General features: G+C 45.6%; 1 protein-coding gene across 2 annotated transcripts in view; it reads right to left on the bottom strand.

Moving 5' to 3' along the window:
• The window catches only part of CPXM2 (carboxypeptidase X, M14 family member 2), a 133,250-nt gene that overhangs the window by 7,201 nt on the left and 103,828 nt on the right, over positions 1-22,221 (bottom strand). For both annotated transcript variants that reach the window (XM_007468736.1, XM_007468737.1), the window contains exons 8-12: positions 15,728-15,851; positions 14,296-14,492; positions 13,083-13,262; positions 8,376-8,673; positions 1,677-1,816 (exon numbers count right to left, since the gene is read on the bottom strand). In XM_007468736.1, the coding sequence (XP_007468798.1) occupies positions 1,677-1,816; positions 8,376-8,673; positions 13,083-13,262; positions 14,296-14,492; positions 15,728-15,851 (939 nt within the window). The remainder of the gene's footprint in view (positions 1-1,676; positions 1,817-8,375; positions 8,674-13,082; positions 13,263-14,295; positions 14,493-15,727; positions 15,852-22,221) is intronic.

The raw sequence follows: 22,221 nt of genomic DNA, 5'->3' as shown, positions 1-22,221 counted from the left end.
CCATGGCTGCTGAGCCTGCGCATCCGGAGCCTGTGCTCCACAACGGGAGAGGCCACAACAGTGAGAGGCTCCCCCGCCCCCCAAAAAAAAAAAAAAAAAAAAAAAAAAAAAAAAAAGAGTCAAAGAGGAGAGAAAAGACTCAAAAGCATCCCTGTAAAGTACAGTTCATCCTCAGGGCCCTTCCACTGATGAGCTGTGTCACATGACACACACCAACTCTGAACCTCGTGCCTCAGGTTCCCCCATCCGAAGATCCAAGATGACATACCATCATTTCCAGTGACATTCTTTATACATATTGCTATGCCTGGGCATTTTATGCATAGGAGGCTCTTCGGCTAAACTGGGATCATTACGTTAGAATGACTAAGGCCTTCTCTCTCTTTGTTCATATATGAAATGAAAAAAGAGCCTTCCCTTACAAAATTCCAGGGTGGGGATGGAGAGTGTGCTCATGGCTTCCCAGGAGGGCAGAACGGGTTCACACCCTTCTGTGCCAGGAAAGTGGGTTGTGGGCTGTGGGCTGCACTGACCCTCTCAGGATCCTCATGGATCAGACTTGGATGCTAAATCGCAGTGCCAACCTCTGCCACCATGGGGAGGTGCAGGTACCAGGAAGCTGGCAGCGCAAGCCCTTGGCTGAATGCCTCTTCTGACTCACCTATGAGAACCCATGGAAGAAGGGCAACCTCCCAATACAGTCTCAGCATCTTACTTCCTAATGAATGTGAGTCATGGTAGTCATATGAAGTTCCACATTCTTTTTATTTCTCTGGTTCCTGTGAGTCTATTCCTTGTAGGGGCATGGATGTTATTTGGTTAGTTTTAGTACCAAACTAGAGCCGGTTTGCTCAATGCTACAAGACAGGCGTATCCTTGAGAGCAGGAGGAAAAGAAGGCGTGCGAGGGTCCTAGCATACATGGCACGACTTCCTCACCAGCTACAAGCAGAAGCTCAGCAGGCGCTTGTTGGAACTGTTCCCAGGTGACACCCGACACCTGCAGCAGTGACTCCTCAGCCTCCGAGCTGTTATGCGCTGAACTGTGTCCCCCACAAATCCATATGTTGAAGTCCTTACCCCCAGTATATTAGAATGTGACTGTATTTGGAGATAGCATCTTTAAAGAGCTGATGAAGCCCTAAGAGTGGACCTTATAATCTGACTGGTGTCCTTGTAAGAAGAGGTCATTTGGACACGCAGGGACACCAGGAGTGTATGCACACTAAGTAAAACCATGTGCAGACACAGTGAGGAGGTGGCTGTCTGCAAGCCAAGGAGAGAGGCTGCAGGATGAAACCAACCTGCTGACACTTTAATTTTGCACTTCTAGCCTCGAGAACCATAATTTCTGTTGCTTAAGTTCCCCAGCCTGCATATTTTGTTACGCAGCCCTAGCAGACTAATACAAGGGGCCTGAGTATGCTGGCTGGACAACCACCCCTTCCCCACGGAGCAGCATCCTAGAACCCTGGAAGAAGTCTCACTTACCATGAACCAGTGGGAGCAAATGACATTGACTTAGAGCTCACAGACAACAGTTCCTTCTGACACTGTAGTCGCTAGCCCAGGGTGATGGCCACCGTAGGAAGCGCTAATTTGATCTCAGGCTTTTGACCATCTCAGGGGCTTCATCCCCTAGCTACATCCCATCACAGTCGTGTGCCCATGTCATACCTGCTCCATGAACACAATTAAGGATTCCCGATTATTCTCCCACTCCTCAGGCAGCTCGCTCTCATGCGGATATTTATCACAGCCCACATAGATGGACAGCTCGAAGCAGTTTGTGTGAAGGTAGCTGAAATCGTTGAGACCTGCCAAGCCAACCAGACAACGTTTTAACTGAACAGTGCTCAAAGTGGCCCTGGGAGACAGCGAGAATGTTCAAGAATGTGATTCAGAGGACTTCATTTGAACAAGGAGGTATCAAGTATCTACTCTACACAAAAAATTAATTAGAGCAACTGATGGGGGACAGAATGGGGGGTTGAGATAGAAGATGCAGCCGGAACAGTCCATGGGGAAGACAGGCATATGTAGGACATCTTTGACAAAAGGAGGACTGAAATGCTTTTTAGATAAAATTATTTTCATTTTATTAAACTCAGTTTAATACTATTTTTAGGATAAAAATTCTTTTTTCTTTAAAAAGTTTTTTTCTTTTTTTTAAAATTTATTTATTTATTTACTGGCAGTGTTGGGTCCTTGTTGCTGTGTGCGGGCTTTCTCTAGTTGCAGTGAGTGGGGGCTATTCTTCGTTGCGGTGCGCAGGCTTCTCATCGCAGTGGCTTCTCTTGTTGCGGAGCACGGGCTCCAGGTGTGAGGGCTTCAGTAGTTGCGGCACGCAGGCTTCAGTAGTTGTGCTCGCGGGCTTAGTTGCTCTGCGGCACGTGGGATCTTCCCGGACCAGGGCTCAAACCCATGTCCCCTGCATTGGCAGGTGGATTCTTAACCACTGTGCCACCAGGGAAGTCCCTCTCTTTTGTTTTCTTTTTGTTGTTTTATATTTTTTGAAAGGTATCATTAATTAATAGTATGGATTTTTAGTGCTTAATTAAATTTAGCTCAATAGTTATGCCGCTCTCAGCTACAGCTCTATAACTGTAGAATGAAAACTGCAGCTGTCTATTCTAATTCATAAACATAACTATCCATCCCACCATTTACCGAGTGTTTTACATAAGCCAGAAGCCGTCCTTAGCGCTCTGCATCCAAGCTCATTTAGTCTCCATCACAAATCCAGCAGAGAGGTAGGTAGCATAGCCCAGTTTTACAAATAAGAGAATTGAGGCGGAGAATGGTTAAGGACTGCATTACGGAATGTATCCAGAATCGTGCGTCTGGACAGTGAGGGTTTGAACCCAGGTGTGTGTAATGTCTGCCCAGCCCTTGCTTGTCACTGCTGGGGGACTGAAGGGCAAATGTCCTCACCACCCAGCTGGAAAGCAGACAGTCTCGTGCATCCTGACACGGCTACAACAGGACTTGGTCCCTGTATTAATTTCTTAGGGCTGCTGTTACAAAGGACCACCAACTGGGTGGTCTAAAACAACAGAAAATTATCCTCTCATAGTTCTAGAGGCCAGGAGTCCAAAATCAAGGTGTTGGCAAGGCCACACCCCCTCCAAAGGCTCTTCCTTGTTTCTTTCAGTTCCTGGTGGCCCCTGGCACTCCTTGGCTTGTGGCTGCATCACTCCCATCTCTGCCTCTGTCTTTACAGGGCCGTCTCCTCAGTGTGTGTCTTCTCCTCTTCTGTCCCTCATAAGGACATTTGTCACTGATTTTAGGGCCCATCTGGGTAACTCAAGATGACCTCATCTTGAAACCCTTATCTTAATGACACCTACAAAGACCCGTTTTCCAAATAAGGTCACACTCACAGCTTCCAAAGATTAGGAAGTAGACGTGTATCTTGGGGGTCCCATTCACCCCACGACAGTACCCAAAATGCATAAATGAATGTCAGACGGCATAAAGTCCAGTGGCTCTCTTCCCAACATTTTATTTTTGGAAACCATTTGAAATAGCAAGAACACAGTGCTGCTATGTTATGTGTGAGGGCCAAGAGGACTCCCCCAGCAGAAGGCGCCACCAACAAGCCCGCCCTGGCTTCTGAGGGTCAAGGCCACAGAGAGAGGAGGTTGGCTGGGCTGGTCTCTCTGTTGACCAGAGACAAAAAGCAGGTCCTCCTGCACTTCAGCCTCGGTACTCACCCGTCCTCTCTTCCCTCCTTCCTCAGAGCGTTCAGTGATACATCTCTCAGTATAAATGTCTGTTTAAAAATCACAGCTTTGGGTGTCAAGATCAATTCTGTATTGATCTGCTGCCTAACTGATAAAGTCACAGACAAAAGGGTACAAAATACACAGCCATTCTCTCTACCAGATTCCAGATTCGAACCATTCACAGGTCACCAGCCATGGGCCTTTGATCACATCTGTGATCAAATAAGGACAGTGACAGCAGTGAGATAAAAGGAGTGGGACGGTGTCAAGTTAATGGAAAAATCCCTCACAGGGCCTTGTCTGGCTGAAGAAGGTTGGTCAAAAATGCCAGGTCAGGGCTTCCCCGGTGGCGCAGTGGTTGAGAGTCCGCCTGCCGGTGCAGGGGGCGCGGGTTCGATCCCTGGTCGGAGAGCTAGGATCCCACATGCCTCGCGGCCAGAAAACCAAAACATGAAACAGAAACAATGTTGTAACAAATTCAATGAAGACTTCAGAAATGGTCCACATCAAAAAAAAATCTTAAAGAAAAAAAAAAGTGGGGGCTTCCCCGGTGGCGCAGTGGTTGAGAGTCCGCCTGCCGGTGCAGGGGGCGCGGGTTCGATCCCTGGTCGGAGAGCTAGGATCCCACATGCCTCGCGGCCAGAAAACCAAAACATGAAACAGAAACAATGTTGTAACAAATTCAATGAGGACTTCAGAAATGGTCCACATCAAAAAAAAATCTTAAAGAAAAAAAAAGTGGGGGCTTCCCTGGTGGCGCAGTGGTTGAGAGTCCACCTGCCGATGCAGGGGACACGGGTTCGTGCCCCGGTCCGGGATGATCTCACATGCCGCGGAGCGGCTGGGCCCGTGAGCCATGGCCGCTGAGCCTGCGCGTCCGGAGCCTGTGCTCTGCAATGGGAGACGCCACAACAGTGAAAAAAAAAAAAAAAAAAAAAAAGCGAGTTCAGCTCATTCAGTGGAACCCGAGGCATGGAACCTCAGGCAGCACCCATGGATCAGCATGGACAGGCCCTCCCGGGAGGGCTGGACCCCTCCGCACACACACACAATTCTCATTATCCCAACCTCCAGGCCTTGTTAGTACTGAAATAAATAAATGTGATATTTAAAACTCTGGAGTGGGTCTGCCATGTTGCAATCAGTGCTAGAAGCGCTAGAAGAATTGGCAAAATGAGACACCAGGAGACCGGAGGAAAACCTGCGCCAGGCTATCATTACCGCTGAATTCCAGGCCTTCAGCAAATGTCATGCAGCTGAGAATCCTCCATAAGAAATGGCTTCAAAAGTGAAACGTGTGGGCAGGCAGTGCAGGGTGATCCAGATAGCTCTTCCTGGCTGAGGCTTCTTCCTTTGTGTTCTCTGTGGGCCTGGAATCCTGCTCTTGTCACGGCTTCAGTGTGGAACACAGGGCCACGCAACCCTTAAAGCTCTGTGGGCCCGATGCTGTCACAACATCTGCCTTCCTTGTGCGGGAGAGGATGCCAGACAGCAGCCGACACAAAGAAGGTCTCACATCCCTTTGGAGTTGAAACACACACACTGCAAACGATGTGCCTTTTGAGCTAGACTGGACCCTGCTCCCAGCTACCCACTCCCCACTAACTGAGGCCTGTCGGTGCACCGCTAACGAGTGCGCTAGACCCAGACAGAGAGAAGGAGTGGAGGTGGGGAGAGGAGGGAAGGAAATTAGAAATCCCATCTCATTAATCTACAAAGAAATGAACCTGCAGACTTCGTCACACCGCCTGCAGGAAGAATGATTAAAAAGGCTTAAGCCACCACAGGGCTCTGCCACAGAAGTCCCCGAAATAATGGAAAATACAATTGATAGAAACAAATCAAATGCTGCTGATGTCATTAAGTGGCAGCCGACTTTTCAAAACGTTGCTATTGACCCACTGCTGACAAATCCCGCAGTGTCCGAACCCAATTTAGTCACAGCAGCCGTAAAACCTAAACAAATACTTAACATAAAGATTATTGTAGGTTTTTAGGACTAGAATTGAAAGAGCAAGCATGCTTTTGGCTATAGGACATTTTCTTGATAGGGATTTGCATTTATTTTTTTTTACTTTGAACAGAGCAAAACCCTGGTGGAGAGAAATAAAACACCTCTGCTTGGTGTCTAACTAAGAAAGAAATGGCAAGCTTTCTGCATGTGTTTAAAAATGGCCATGGGGGGCTTCCCTGGTGGCGCAGTGGTTGGGAGTCCGCTTGCTGATGCGGGGGACGCGGGTTCGTGCCCCGGTCCGGGGGGATCCCGCGTGCTGTGGAGCGACTGGGCCCGTGAGCCGTGGCCGCTGGGCCTGCGCGTCCGGAGCCTGTGCTCCACAACGGGAGAGGCCACGGCAGTGAGAGGCCCACGTAAAAAGGGTAGAAAAAGATACATTATGCAAACTTTAATCAATGGAAAGCTGGAGTAGGTATATAAATTTCACACAAAACAGACTTCCTTACAAGGAAACACATAAGAAATAAAGAAAGATAGTAAATAGAGAGTTTAATTCTCTAAGAAGACATAACAAACTTAAATGTGTATATACCTAAAAAGAGAGCATCAAAATACACAAACATAAAATGGGTAGAACTGAAAATAGAAATAGACATCTCCATTATTACAATTGGAGATTTTGAAACTCTTCTAACTGATAAATCAAGCAGCATTTCCCACACTTACTCTCACTGTCCCAAACAAGAGACACTATGGTTTTCTCAGAACACGATTTGGAAAAAGCCGCTCTGGTTGGTCAGTAATCATCTTGAGCTCTGGGAGAGGATGAGAAACAATCCTTAGGGTCATCTCTATTTCCTTTTATCCCTTTATTATAGTCATTTTTACTTCCTTCTTGTTTTTGCAGACTATCTTTAAAGATTCTTAGGCTTTGAAAAGACACAAAATCCTTGCTTTGTGTCTAAAGAAATCTTTTTATGGTTTATTGAATTTACACAGCAAACTTTAAAAATCCAGATAAATTCCCATGGTCTTCATTAAATATCTGCTTAAAAAACAACTAGGAGCTCTACCCAATAAATCTAACTTATATTCACTGTGCTTCACTAAAAGGTATGGAAATGTATTTTTACTCTATCTTCAGTGCACATTAGTAGTAATTGCTATGAATATTTGGGCTTTTCTCTCTGTATTTTTTCTTTTTTTTCGTTTACATTTAGGTAATATATTTTAGTGTAGAAGGTGAGGTAGGATGTCACCTTTATTTTTACATTTTAATATACATTTTGAATGATTATATTGGCATAATACACTTCATATATGGTAGTATTACCTCTCATTTCTCTACTCTTTCAAAAATATCCTGTGGTTTTCGGCCTCGGTGCATGACTCAGCTCAGTCCACTTCAAGATGCTGACAAACAGGTCTAGCCAAAAAACAAAAAAAAAAAAAAAAAAAATGGCCATGGGAACAAATATGTCTACTCCTTTTTAATTTTTTTTCCCCAGAGTGTCACATACCTCTAAGGTATGTGAAGGCTGAATCTCTAGCAAAGGAAAATAATATTAAAGTTAATTAGTACAGTAAAATAGAGATTAAGGATATGCTCATAAAAGATGTTTCATGGTGAGTATGTTACTGGAAGAGGGGGGAGGGTAGGGGGTGGGAACTTACAACTGAGTGTTTCGGACAAGCAAGACATAGAACACACACATCCACCATCTACGTCATCCTCACAACAGTCCCAGAGGGATCATCGTCATCGTAATCCTCATCATCGTCGTCATCACCATCCTCAAGCCCATTTTACTAATGGAAAATATGGGCGTTCAGAGAGAGGTAAAGTAACTTGCCCAGAGTCACACAGCATTTAAGTGATGAACTAGAATTTGATCCCAGATCTATCTGACACGGGATATTTTTCAAATTCATCAGCGGTTTGACCAACCTTCACAAAGTCAAGACAAGAAGCAATGAACGTTATGTTTGGGGTCTTACCATCCCAACGCAGAGGGACCTCAGGGAATGTGGCATCCTCAGCCATCCTCATTCTGGAGCCCTAGGCCAGGAGCAGCCCTGACACAGGAAACAAAGGGCTTATCCTGAGACTTGGACCACGGGGTCATCTGGCTGCTGCAAAGGAACTCCTAAAGTCTCTGCTGGAAGCCTCTGTGTCCTAAGCGGATGCTGGGAGCAGTACCTCGTATTCCCCGAATCACAATAATGGGACTTTGGCCAGATGCCCTGATGTGGCTGGAAGACCTCCAGGAAACAGGAGATGTGGAAAAAGTCTCGAGCGTGGGATCAACGCCCCGCCTCCTCCAAGGGCTGACAGAACGTTTACCATCTCTGACCCTGTAACAGCCAACTAGCTCAGTGGCTATGAGCAGACCACGGAGTCAAAGAGACCCCAGCTCTGCTCCTTGGGAGCTTGGACGGATCCCTCCCCGTCTCCAAGCCCCAGTTATTTCATTTATAAAACAGGGAGTAAGCCACACCCCCTCAAAGACTATTGTGAGCATGAAAGAGGAGTCTACAGAGAGCTCTGGCACCTTATAAATGGTGAACTACAGTAGCTATCATGCTGGTAACAATGATAAAAGAAGGCTGGGCAGGAGATGGTCCTCCCTCCCGGTCCAGCAGCCAGTCCATTGTCACCGGGCCGCATGATGACAGCAGGACCGTCATACTTACTTCCAGCCACAGTGTGCCAGGAAGCCCCATTGACAGTCCCATCCTCTTTCTGGAAGTCTTCCGTGTGGCACACCCTCCTCCTGGCATCCGTCATGAGGCGGTGAGTGGAGGCGTAGGCGTAGGCCAGCCAGCGGAACACGTGGTCGTCAGGCGTGGGAGTGTGCTCCTGCATCTGCCACGTGGACTTCGCCATGTCATAAGGGTAGGCCACCACCAGCTCCCCACCCTGTAGGTTGCCACCTAGCACGAAGGGGATCTTTTCCATCCAGGCTATGACGGCTCTGGTCTCCACTGCCACCTGTGAACGTTCCAAGTTTAAACACATTTGAGAAATAAAATAAGAGGGAAAGTGCTTTCTCTCCCGAGCTTTCCAAACAGGGACACAGTTGAAAAAGCAATCATTTTATGGAATCACCTGAGCAAAATTTAGAGTTTCAAAATCTGTCCTGGGAAAACTGGCCACTGTGGAAATAATGGATAAAAAAGAGAGAAACCCAGAGAAGTTTCGTTTCCTAGGAACATTCCAGTTAATGCACAAAGAGGGAATGACAGAATTAGAGTATCAACATTCTGCAACTCCACTGAATTAATGGCTCAGTCAATGGCTTAATGCTCACCAATAGTTACAAAGACAGAGAACCAAACGTAACGTGTCTCCTGATGACAGAACACACACCTAAAAAAACCATCAACCCTGTACGTGACCAAGCCTCTAGTGCAGGGGTCAGCAGACTTTTTCTATTAAGGGCCAGATAGGAAATATTTTCAGCCTTGAGGGCCATGCAGTCCCTGTGGCAACTACTCAACTCTGCCATTGTAGCAGGGCAGCACCTCGGACAATACGCGGATGAATGAACATGGCTGTGTTCCAGTAAAACACCATTTACAAAAACAGGCCTGAGTGGGACACGGCCCACGGGCTGTAGTTTACCAACCCCTTCTTGTTCTACCTAGCCTAGTGGTCTGAATCTCACTGCCGATTTACAAGAAACATAGAGGAATATGTTACATAACATCACAAGAATACAGTCAGTAGCACATAGACAGTGGGAAATGTTAGAAGACAATCTAGTTGTTTATAACCTAGTTGTTACAAGATAAACAACAATAAAATTGCAAGAAAAAATGGAGAAAGTGATACAGGAGAAACGTACAGTTTAAAGGAGACTTGAAAGGCTTAGTAAACCAATCAAAACGAATGGGCTCTAGTTGGATCCCAATTAAAACAAACTGAGAGAGAGAGAGAGAGAGAGAGAGAGACGGAGAATGATTATAGGAGAAATGTGAACACTGACTGGATATTTTATAATATTATGAAATGATTTATTTTGATATGATAATGGTAATGATTTATGGCTTTAAAAGAGAGACTAGGGCTTCCCTGGTGGCGCAGTGGTTGAGAGTCCACCTGCCGATGCAGGGGACACGGGTTCGTGCCCCGGTCCGGGATGATCTCACATGCCGCGGAGCGGCTGGGCCCGTGAGCCATGGCCGCTGAGCCTGCGCGTCTGGAGCCTGTGCTCCGCAACGGGAGAGGCCACGACAGTGAGAGGGCCGCGTACCGCAAAAAAAAAAAAGGATGTTTTATATTATATGACTTTTACCACAATAAAAAAAATTTTTTTAAATAATAATGATAGATGGATAGACAGATACACATGAACAAATATCAAAGGGATATGTGTAAGGGAAAAAATATTTGTCAACTCACTCATCAAATATTTACTGTTTTTTAGTGTTGGGATATATATTGCTTGTGATTAATCTCAATTAGTATCCAGTCTATCTAGTACCTGACTGAACTCAGGTGAACTAAAGACATTCTACCAAATATGTATCTTACTTTGATTGTTACAAAGATATTGAGTTCATTTTTTTTTATGCTATAAGACTTTAAAAAAAATTAGATATCTACTGAATTCCATGGTAAGTACATTAGATGCAGTTAGGGATAGAAAAAATGTTTCAAAAATATATAATGTGCCCTCAAGCAGCCTACCATTTAGCAAGGGAGATAAAACTAATCATAAATATCTCTTTTACAAGTTTAAAAGTGCCAAAAACTCATAAAGAAGACATGGCTAAAATGGCATGGTGGTTCAGGAAAGGGAATAATCACCTCCATAAGAATCTTTATATCCACTATGTTTCCATAAATTAATGAGGCATTATAGCATAGTTATAAGAACTGGAGGGGGGGTGGGATGAATTGGGAGATTGGGATTGACATATATACACTATTGATACTATGTATAAAATAGATGACTAATGAGAACATACTGTATAGCACAGGGAACGCTTTCAATGTTGTTTTGGATTTCAATGGAAATCCAAAAAAGAGGGGATGTATGTATATGTATAGCTGATTTACTTTGCTATACAGCAGAAACTAACACAACACTGTAAAGCAACTATGCTCCAATAAAAATTCATTTTAAAATCTTTTATAATTAATACCATTTAAAATCATTTTCCTCACCATGAAAAATCACTGTAAATGATTGTTAAATTTTACCAGATACTTCTTTCTGCAGACAAATTATTTCTTTTGTTTTTTTTCTATCATTTCACTGATTTTTGCTCTTTTTAATCACAGTCTTTCTACATTTGGGGGGTTTCTTCTGTTATTCTTTTGCTAGCTTCTTAAGTTAGTTGATGTTCAGCTTTTCTTATTTTGGAATATAATCACTCAAAGGTATAAATTCCTGAAAGCACTATTTTTTTGCTATACTCCACAAATTTTGACATTTAGTGTTCTCATTATCTTTGATTTATTTTTTAGTTGCCAGTATGAACTTTTTCTTTGACCCTTTAATTTTTTTTTAACATTTTCTAAATACATGGTGATGTTTTCATTAACCTTATTACTGTCTGCTAGTTTAATTGTATGGTGGTGAGAGACTCATGGTCTGCCTGACTCCTATTTTCTGAAATTTGTTGAGATTTCCTTTACAGACAAGAACACCATCAATTTTTGAAAATTCTCCAAGGATTACTCAGAAGAATATGTACCCTCTGCTTGTTGGTTGTAGAACTCTTACAGATCCCTATGTCAAGGCTGTTAATTGTTATTCAAATCTCTGTCTTTGCTGATTTATCTGTCTAACCCGTCCATAACTGAGAAAGGTATTGGTGATGGCAGGTTTGTGTAATTCTCCCTGTGTTTTTAAAGAACAAGCTCAAAAAACTAAATTCTGGACTTAAAGCAAAGACTGAAATCCAAGGACTTTCTCTAATTGTGCTAAAATAATTACTTATCTCTCAGAGACTCAAGGCTAAGAAAGCTGGCAACCATATTCCAATTTTGGTCCAAGGGTTCCCAAATTATAACATCACTTGAATCCTCAGCTTCGCCAGATGTCACTAGTATGTTAGCTTGGAAAAAAACAGGGATTATGTAGGGTGGAATAAGGAAATGTGAGAAAGGATTCAGAAGACCCAGAGGGCCTGAATTCTTTACTTCTCCATCCCCATAAGGCACCCTTGGGCATCCTAACTAAACCGCATGGTATTGCCACTGTCTGTCTCCATCATTTGACTGCTTGCTTCTTGAGGTCCTGGAGAACACGATCCTGTGCATCACTAAATGAGGCAACCACGCTGGCCCACCTACAGTAAGTGGTACCCACATGTGCTGTGAGCTGGAGCTTTTTTTGATCTTGCAATGTGCTTGCCTAAAATATAGCATTTCCCAGCCTTCCCTTTGGTGGGTTGATACCGAGTTTTGACTAAATTCTGGCAAGATTTAAACAAAAGTATTATGCAGGAATTCTAGGAATGCCTAGAAAGTTAATTGACTTATCTGAGAGGAAGACTTTTTTTTTTAACCTTTTCTCTCCTTTTCCTTCAAAGACATGATAGCTGGAGCAACAAGATGGAACTGCCATCTTGAATTATGACCTTGAAAATCAAAGTCCACTTGCCAACATCTGGAGGCAGAAAGATGACTTTTGGGTTCCTGATGATCATGGGCTTCTATTTGGCTGGCCCTGAACCATCTGCCTCCAGGGTTCTCTTATGTGAAAAAAGAAAAAAAAAAAAACCTTTTACCTCGTTAAGCTGCTGTTATTTTGGTTTTTTTCTGTTGGTGTACCCAAACCTAACACTCATATAGTAATCAAGGCAGACCTTTTGAAGGACATATAGGACAAAAGACTAAGGGTAAGGAGCGTTTACAGTGGGCAGAGGAGGCAATAAAAGGCATGGGAAATTCTGCGAAAATTATTTCTTCCACGAGATACTTTTTTGCAAAACTAGACCTAAGGAATTTGGGGGAGACATTTCTCATCCAATTGCATTTTTCTTTCCGAAGCAGCACCACATGTAATAAATCCATGGGGACTTGTGAAAATAAAAGTAAGATATCTCAAGTAATCAGTGAGGTCTTAAGGACAAATTTCACTGCAGTTTCATTGCACTGCCAAAGATGAAGGTTATAATGACCGTAACAAACACGCACACTTCAGGCAAAGTTTTTTCGGGAAGCACCGCAAAGAAATCTAATTAAATGATTTCTCTTCTAGGAAGAATCTCCTCAAATTTCAATTTAAAAGGTAGCTACTATCTAGCACACTTCCCTACTTTTGGAGAAAACATGAAAGGAAAAAATGATTTTGTCTTGTTCTTAAATGTTATATCCTATGCAAATACCGGTGGGTTTAACTTTGGCCTCCGCTGCTCTAGAGATTACGGGGTCTTTTTACTCACCGTGGCATTTTCAGACAGAAACCACTCAGGGATTGCAATATAGTGATTGGGAACTTTCCGTGGGATGTTCTGTCGGTCCTCTGCCCCCCAGAGCAGTGTGTTTAAGTCAGGAAAGTTGTTGTTGATGTCAATTCCGTCATGGGTCCAGCGTCCCAGGGACCAGCCTCCCAGCTCCGAGCCCTGGGAGAAAATTCAGAATATGAGGAACCCACAGGCTTCTGGGCCATTCTGTCTCTCACATACATGAGGCACCTCCGTCTCCATCTCCATCTCCATTTGGGGTGTGTCTCTAAGCCTCCATGCACCCTCTGACCCAAAGATGACATCCAAAGGAGACTATCTGGTTAATAATCTGTTAATATTTGGTGGGTGATGGATAATATAGCCAAGCAACTCCAGAGAGGGAATGCACAGAATCATTCCTGCCATATGGCAGCGCTCAGAAAAGTAAGGGGTCTCCCCTGCCTCCTCTTCCTTCACCTCTCCAACACAGGTTGAATGAAACTCCAAGTAGTAATGAGTCTAAGACTGTGTCAGTGCAAAAATCAAACGCCACCGTATTAATGCTTTCTCCCTGCAATTCTGGCTCACTATTTCGCACTGCAAATCCCTACCCAACCATTTGCACCAATAAATACAACCCAAACTCTGCACTGTAAAACTTGCACTTGTTAGGTACCATTGTTTTAAGTATAGTTTTCCATTTTATTCCCAGATACTGTGAATATAATTATGAATACACAATACAACATTATACTAACTGTAATCTATACATAACTCTCTATATAACTCTAACCTACGTAAATTCTATATCATAATTGGAACATGACATATAAACAGTATATCAGAATAATAAAAATAACTGTCCTCAGAGAACTGATGAGAGGATTGTAGGTAATAATCAAGGTTAGAACGTGCCTTAAGTGCTCAATCAATGCTAGGTGTTATTATTATTCTATCCTATTGTTCCCACTGTATATATAACAATATTATTATTCATGTTCATTTTCTTCAGTCTGTTAGCGTCTCCCCATAGTTCTCAATGACTGCTGTGCATCTTTCATAAGCCTTGCGGGTTTCCTTGTCTCAGCAGAAAGACACTTAACAAGAAAGCTGGTGATGTGGAGTTCAGATCAACTCATGGCTCAGCACATTGTGCGGGGGGGAGGGGGCTGGCTAGCTGCTGTGCTGGGCGAGAGGGACGGTCCATTACCCCCTCGTAGGCCTTCTCATAGCCGTCGGGGTTGAGGGAGGGGATGATGTGGATCCGGGTCTCCTCCACCAGGCGGACGATGCGCGAGTTCCGGGCCAAGTACTCCTGGCACAGAAACTGCATCAGCAGAAGCATCAGCTCCCGGCCCAGCACCTCGTTGCCATGGGCTCCCGCGATGTAGTGGAACTCGGGCTCACCTTTACTCAAAGATGGGAAAAAATAGAGGATCATATCGGATGCTTCCAACAAACCAGTCCTCATCACATTGTATTAGGAAAGAAATCTCTGAACGATAGAAACTTACAATTTTAGCCCTCTCTGTTCTTTCAAATCAACCACAATTATACCAGTACAATTTTTATTAATTCCCAGATAGTCAGATATATAAGAAAATGAGTAGAAAAGTCTCAAATGATACCAGCCACGGGGTAGGAATGTTTAGCCTTATTTGGCAAGAACAAATACAATAACACAGTGTTTCGAGTTTAAAAGTTACAAATTAGACACGAACCAGAGCAATTATTTTTCTCTTCGGGGAGGCAATTATTTTTCTTAAAAGAACTTTGTATTCAATTTTATAAAGACACAGAGATGAATAAATGCAAGCAGAAAGTAGTGTCAGGGCAAGTCAGCAGTGACACCGTTTTGTAAAGGGGGCCTGTCTTTCAGCTTGTTCTCTTCAAAGCTCAGCTTTTTCACCGTCGGGTTTGTCAGTGCGGGCGCGAGCTGACAGCACTCCTGCCTCTTTTGCTGGCCAAGCTACTGCTTTTGCGGAAATGTGATTTCACCCACAGATAAAGCCCTTACCCTTTGAAAGGCACTCCTGAGAGAAACTCCTGGAGTACCGATGAACATTGAAGTCCAGAGAATCAGACAAATCTCTGCATTTAACTTGCAGTGGATTTCTAAAGGGCTCACAATTGTACCAAAAAGAAAAATCTCTGACCCCACTGCCTCTCCTCTGCCCACTGACTTGTAGGAAAACATAGTTTTGGGAGTGATTGAATGAGAAATGGCTGAAAACAGGAAATGCTTGAAAATAGGATGGAAATTTAAAAGAAAATTAAGGGAACCACCTCTAACTAGAGCCCTTAATGACCAGGGAGTCCAGAATTTTCTCCAGGAAAAGAACTCTGTCCTAACCATCTCCAGCTGTTTTCCTCTTTGGTTAACGTGACCGGTCTCAGAGATGGGGAACAGAATTAAATACGGTCCATTTGGAGAAAAGGAGGGTATTTCTTAAGCAATTTGACAGCCCACATCATAAAACGAGGGGTTCACAGAACCAAGATCTGCAGAATCTATGTGAGAGTGAGTGCATGGGCAGCTCCCGCCCTGTTTCGTGAATGTTCTCACAGGGTGACCATCGCCTCGCTCTTTAAGAAAGCAGCGGACTCGAAGGGCCAGGAGCACTACAGAGGGGCAGCCTCACCAACTTCATGCTCCCCAGGGTGGTCGGAGATCTCCACGGCGTACAGCTTCAGGCCCTGGTGGCTCTTGCCAATGTTGTAAATCCTGGTGATGTTGGAGCACATTTCATTCACGACCTTCATCAACTGAGAAACAAGATGGGTTTACGGCCCTACACAAGGATGGCCACTCTGCACGGAGGGCAGACCTCTCTAGAAGACAGCCCTCTCCCACGGCCCCCTGCACACGCCCACCCTCCTGCACACCAGTGCTATCCCCCTGCCTGGAATGTTCTCCTCGCGGCCCCTCTGCCCGGTCTTCCAGCACCTCGTGCCTGTGTTTCTCACCTCCCTGAGCTGGAGTGTCACCTCCCTGGGTGACGAGGTATTACCTTTTCACTTTGGTTTCCTGTTTTCTTATTGTGCCCTCATTAGACAGACTGAGCCTTTTCTCTCTATACCCTTGCCTAAATAAATATTTATTACTGAACATCATTTTTCTCTTACACTGTAATGAGCAATCTATGATGTCAGGCTGAAGGAACACACCCGGCTTCACCCTCCTGGAACTCAAAGTGAGGTAACAGATGGAGTGCCATCACCACTTCATTGGTGCCAAGTAGGGGGTGCGTGGAGGCCAGGGTGACGGGAGCCGGGTGGTGAAAGGGTGAGGGATGCAGGCTTCTACGAGAAAGTGAAATATATACGGGTGGTTTCCTGAATTTTGCTTGGACAGTCGAGCTTGTCAGACAGCTGCTAAAGGAAGGGAAGAGGATCTGCTTATCACAGGAGCCCTGGGGCAAAGGACAGAGACACCCCCGCCAGAGGCTACTGTGCCTCCCATCTCTGAACGGGTACCTGTGAGTGAGCTGGGTAAGTGGCTTTGACTTTCTGGGGGAAACTGTTTAGCCATCCCCAAGTGAAAGAAGCTGTGATTCAAAGGATGTCTCTGCCAGGCACCAGACTAGCCACGCTTCCCCATGGCAGAGTCAGGTGTGTTCATGAGATAACTTCTGACAGGGTGTTAGAGACCAGGAGGGAAGCTTGGGTGCTGTGGAAGCAGCGAGGGAGGACATTCCAGCCAGGGGGGTGGGCGGGCGCCCACGGAGCCTGCGCGTCCGGAGCCTGCGCTCCACAACGGGAAAGGCCACAGCAGTGAGAGGCCTGCGTACTGCAAAAAAAAACAAAAAAAAAAAACTATGGAACTGGTAAATCGGTATCGTAGAATTTCTGATGGAGTGGAGTGACATTGCACTTGGTTTGCCTTTCGTAACAGAGCATTCTGCACTGCTGGGTGGAGGGCGATCCCCGGGCCTCGGTGCGCATCTCTAAAGGAATAGAGCTTTTGCTGCTGGTGCTTTGCTTTTACGACACACCTACGAGGTGTTACAGCCACAGCCCTGGTCAGGCATTCAGGGTCTATTCTCTCACCACTCCTGGGAGGGGGAAACATGCTTTGCTTTATGATAACTCACTTTGTGTTATAATATCTAGGTGAGAGAAAGAGAAAGCTGACTATAAAGGACTCTTGTTCAAAGAGGGAAGAGGCAGAAACCCACCATCACTGGAGAAACCACACGCCAGCAAGGTTAATGTAGCTTCCCACCTCTCACCATGTGGGATACATACCGAGGGGCTGAAGTGGAGCCACATAGGAGTAGGCCAAGTTTTAACAAGAGACATGGTGATAATGTCACTAGCAACGTTCACCATCGCGGTCATAGTAAGTTCTATTTCTCTACTGAATCTCATCGTGAGGACCACCAGTGAAATAGACAAGCAATGAGGCCTGTCCCCATTCTACAGCTATGGAGACTGAGGTTCAGAAAGACATTGAGGGATTTGCCCAGGGTCACCCAGCTGGTACCAGGTGGAGCCAGGGCTTCGGACTCTTGAGTTCTTATCTCTCCATGAAGGTGCAGAAGAGCAATCGAAACAAGCAATGCCACCCCTTTTGTCTGTTGTACATGGGATTGTTCCAGTAGACGGCCATAGCACAAGCACCATCTGATTTGGGCCTCTCATACCAGTCCCTGCTGATCACACACGCTCCACTAGCAGCGTGGACCTCAGCAAATCCTGATCAGCAGGTGACCCACTGTCCTGCGTTCAGATCAAGGACCAGTTCTGCAGACACAGAGCCACTCTGCTCCTCCTGAGCTAGGTGATCAACACAAGTATTCAGTACAGAGTCCGGTTGTCATTTAACGCCTACCCTCCTTCCCCCTTTGATGAGCTGCCAGAGGAATGTGCCCCCTGTGCTGGGATCATGACCTTGACATTGGAAAAAGACTAACAGCATCTTCCCTTGGATGCACACTTAGCCAGGGATACAGCCTCTCAGGATGGGGTGATTCTTAGCCATAACTCATCGGAGTCACCTCTTTATTCTCTACCCACCACTGCAGTATTTTTATACCAGTCACATTTTCCTTCTTGGTGTTGTGGTATCACAAGTATCTTTTCCACGCACAGGAATGAGAACACGGGCATTTGAAGACTCCTCTTTCTTGACAGTTCCCTCCACACCGTGGCCCTCTGCAATGCTGGGAAGGATTTCTCCAGGGGCCATAGGCACCCTCAAAAACCCGGCTGGTGAGCCACCTTGCTTATTCCCAAAAAGAGTCAGAGGATTTTTTGGAGTTTGAGTCTTAATGGTAAATGTTTGAGTCTTGATGTCTGAACTAAGAGAAAGGGACAGAATTTTCTTCACTGCCTTGCTGAGGAAGCACTCATCCTCAACAAGGATGACATCACCCAAAGGAGGTGAAAACTGGTTTTCCAGGGGCTCAAAATCTTAAATATTACATGCATTGTGGCCCTCCAAAGTGCAACCCTACCCAACCAAATTTTATTCCTTCGTTTTTAATGTAGTGGGTAATTAAGAAAAGTGTCTAGAAAGGGCCAGTAAGGAAGCATGGCTGAGAAACACTGCCCTCGAGACTAGTGGGTTTTGTAAGATCCCCAGTGTCCTCAAGACTCTTGTCTCCTCATATCGGAGGTGGGAATAAATCACATCCTGGGATCTACTGAATTCCTGGCTCTGTTGCTTCCCTCCTCTCCTGAAGGAGACAGAAGAAAGAGCCCCCTTTCCTAGTAATTCAGTTTCGAGCAATACATCAGAGGATCAGAGCGGTACATCAGAGGTAAATTACGTGCACGATGACACTTGCTGGAGCAGGTTTCATCCTCTCACACAAGTCACTGCAAGTGGGGAGCTATCCAAAGGCTCCAGGGCAGAAAGGTAGCTGAGAAAACGGATGCATCCACTCACTGGAACATTCCGCAGCATCCAACAACAATTATGAAGACAGCAATGAGACATGGCTAATGATCCAATATTAAGTGAGAAAATCTGGGCAAAGTTGTAACCATCCTCTGATCAAAATCGTATGAATTCTGTGAGCACAGAAATGCAAACCCTGGATAGAAATGAGGGAAAATGAAAACCACTGATTCTTTAGGGTATTGGGTTCATGGAGGATTAAGCTTGAGACTTTTAGTTTGCATTTGATATGGTTACAATATTGTTTATCCAATGAATTAAAATGTTAAAAAAAAAAAAAAAGAAAGAAAGAAGGGAGAAGAGAAAAAGTCCTCTTCCATCATCTTACTCATTTGTCTGAGAAACAGACACTGCATCTGATCAAGTGAAAAGGAATTCCAGAGGGAGGGGGAAGGAAGAGAGCCAGGGTAGGAGGTGTCCCGTGGTGGGCGGAGCTGGGCTTGTCTGGATCCGCAAGCCTGCTGTCCTGCCCGGGCTTCCTGCCACCATCGTCCACCTCCAGGGTCAGGAGCTCAGCGACCCCACCGCCTGCTGCCCACGACCATCCTCAGCTGCCCAGGAAATCAAAACCGCTAGCCGGCTGCCTTCCAACCCATGTCTCTCCTGGACTCCTTTCTACTGCCTCATGCCACACGCTCCTTATCAGCCAACCAGCCAGAACTTCCTGAGCGTTTGGCACCTGACAACAGCAGGTGCCCAACCAAAGTCCAATCTTTTTAACCTCTCCCCAAAACCACTTCCTTTTCTCCCACTGTGGACGGTATCCCAGGCCCTGGGAAGCACACCAGAACACTATCTCTCTCCAACTTACTGGGGAATCCTAGGACTGGTCAGTCCCTCTCAGAAACCCCTCCCCCAATCCTTTTTCAGACCCGGCAGGTCCCTCTCCTGGGACAGGGACAGAGCTCACCAGTCTACTGTCCATACAACTGCCAGAAGGACCTCCCCAAACACAGCTCTGCTCCTGGAAAAGACCTCCCGACTCTCAGACTCAAGACTAAAGCCTCTCCTGGCACTGCCAACTGTCCCAGAAACAGGCTGTCCCCCTCCTGCCTCCACAGTCCTGTTCTCCTTGTACTCACTGCTCGGACCACCCTTCCTTCTGTCTCTTCCTGCCACTGGATGACGGCGGACCTCATCTGCAACCCCATCCCTTCCCAACCACGGCCGGCCATGCCAGCCCTGTCCCCCACATATCTCCCCTGCGACAACCTCAAAAGTACAGTTATCCAGTACACTTTATGGATTTAAGATAAAATGACAGAGTCTCTGCCCTCGTGGTCCCAAATGACGGAGAAAGGTAACGTACGTGTAGACACAGAGATGACTGAGCAATTATGAATGGTGACTCATGCTGGGAAGGCCTTCAGTGCTCAGAACCATTACCTCAATCTGCATCATAATATCAGCATTTGCGCAACGGCCTCCTGCCTCCCCCGCTCTCCCCCATCCCCTTCCCAAGCCCCTGGGGCTCCCCGAGCGGGGAGAACGGTGGCTTATAAATCAGTGCTCCAGAAATAATTCTCACACACGCTGGTCGCTCACATTCTCATGATTTCCCCTCCAAGCAACAGCTCTCCTGCTTTCTTTTCCTGCTCCCACGTCTGCTTCTCATTTCTGTGTTGTTTGTAAATGTCTCTCGCAATACTAGATAAACTAACATTTCTTTTCCCCCTGACGTAGAAAGATTTCTACAGCAATCTAGCAGACTCCATACAGGGAATTGCTAAAAGTGCTGGCTTCTTTCCCATCCCCAGGAGCCAGGAGTCCAAATGGCAAATCACTTCTGGCTTGAACGCTCTTCACGATGGATAGATGCCCCCAACTCCCAACCTCGGACAATTTCCAGTTGAGTGCTGCGGGGTCCTGAGAGATCGGAGTGGTCCCCCAGTGTCCCCTGCAGGGGCTGCATTGCTTTCTCGGGCTCCTCTTAGCTCTAACATCTACCAAGTGATGGGGACCAGAGTCCCCCAGGGTAACGAAGCACATCCATTAGCTCTCCTCATACGAGAAGGACCTCCATTCTCCATGCGGGACAACTAGTTAAAGATACCACACTCTCTGTGCAGTGAGCTCATTTTAAATGCATTTAGATAGATTGCTTTTGACATTAACTGCACCAACTAAGTTGATACTTGCCTAGTTTCTGGGCAAAAAGATGTCCCGAGAAGCCCACTGAGCAAAGCTGTGTTAAGACACGAGTGCTTCATAAAATGGAACGGTGAGCAGTCACATAAACACCCGAAAATGGAGAGCAGCAGGGATGATTCACAGACCTCAAGTCCAAACACAGAGCACAAGACAATTTCTTTAGCACATCCCACCTCTAACTCTGTGCCGACAGGTGCCTGGAAGCAGCTGTGTGTATCTCAAATTAAATGACACGGAGACTAACTGGGTTTGTTGACTCCCTGGGATGAAGCAGAGAGCCCTCGTGGCAAAGCCTCATTGCTCCGACCTCAGGAAATTCTCCTGCCTTTGTACCGCGTGGCTGGTACCGTTCCCTCAGCACCTATGAGCCCTCGCTTTGAGCCATGTTATTTTGGCCTTTGGTGAATGCTTGTTCATTAAACATATTTGTGAGTACATTTCTCTGTTCCTTCTCTTCCAACAGATTCTTACATGTCTGAGGGTTTCTCATTTGCCAACACTTCCCCGCGCTTTCTAGCATAAGGCTTGGGTGGAACGCTGCACAGGATTACACAGGCAAAGCACTCAGCATAGGGCTGCTTTTTTAGCCTGTCCTAAAAAACTCTTGGTCCCTTCTCCCTTCTGCACCCACTAGATAGATGCTGTCAATAGCTCAGGATTACTTGGTTTCTGTCATTAAATCTGGGGACAATCTCATCTGGGACGTCTTTTCCTCCTAACAGTCTAAAGCACTGAGAGCCATAAGGTATCAACCAGCTGTTCTGAAACCTGCCTGTATATTAGAATCACAAGGAGAGCTTTAAATAATTTAGATTCCCCAGTCCCTTCTCCTCAGGATTCTGCTTTAATTGGTCAGAGGCAGGTTTCAAGTATAGGTATTTTTCCAAATCTCCCCCAGTGATTCTAATACCGAGAATCAGAGAATCAGAATAACAAGGGGAGTGTTACATAGTCCCTCGGTGGCTCAGTTTCGCCATCAGTAAGACAAGGCCAACAACAGTCCTGCACTCCTAGGGTGGTTAGAGAGACTGACCATGTTAACACAGGTAAACTCCTAATGTAGGGAAGTTGATGTAGGTC

Source organism: Lipotes vexillifer, unplaced genomic scaffold, assembly GCF_000442215.2.
Source record: "Lipotes vexillifer unplaced genomic scaffold, Lipotes_vexillifer_v1.1 scaffold741, whole genome shotgun sequence".
In the NCBI taxonomy this organism is placed as follows: Eukaryota; Metazoa; Chordata; class Mammalia; order Artiodactyla; family Lipotidae; genus Lipotes; species Lipotes vexillifer.
This window is presented reverse-complemented; position numbering and strand designations above follow the sequence as displayed.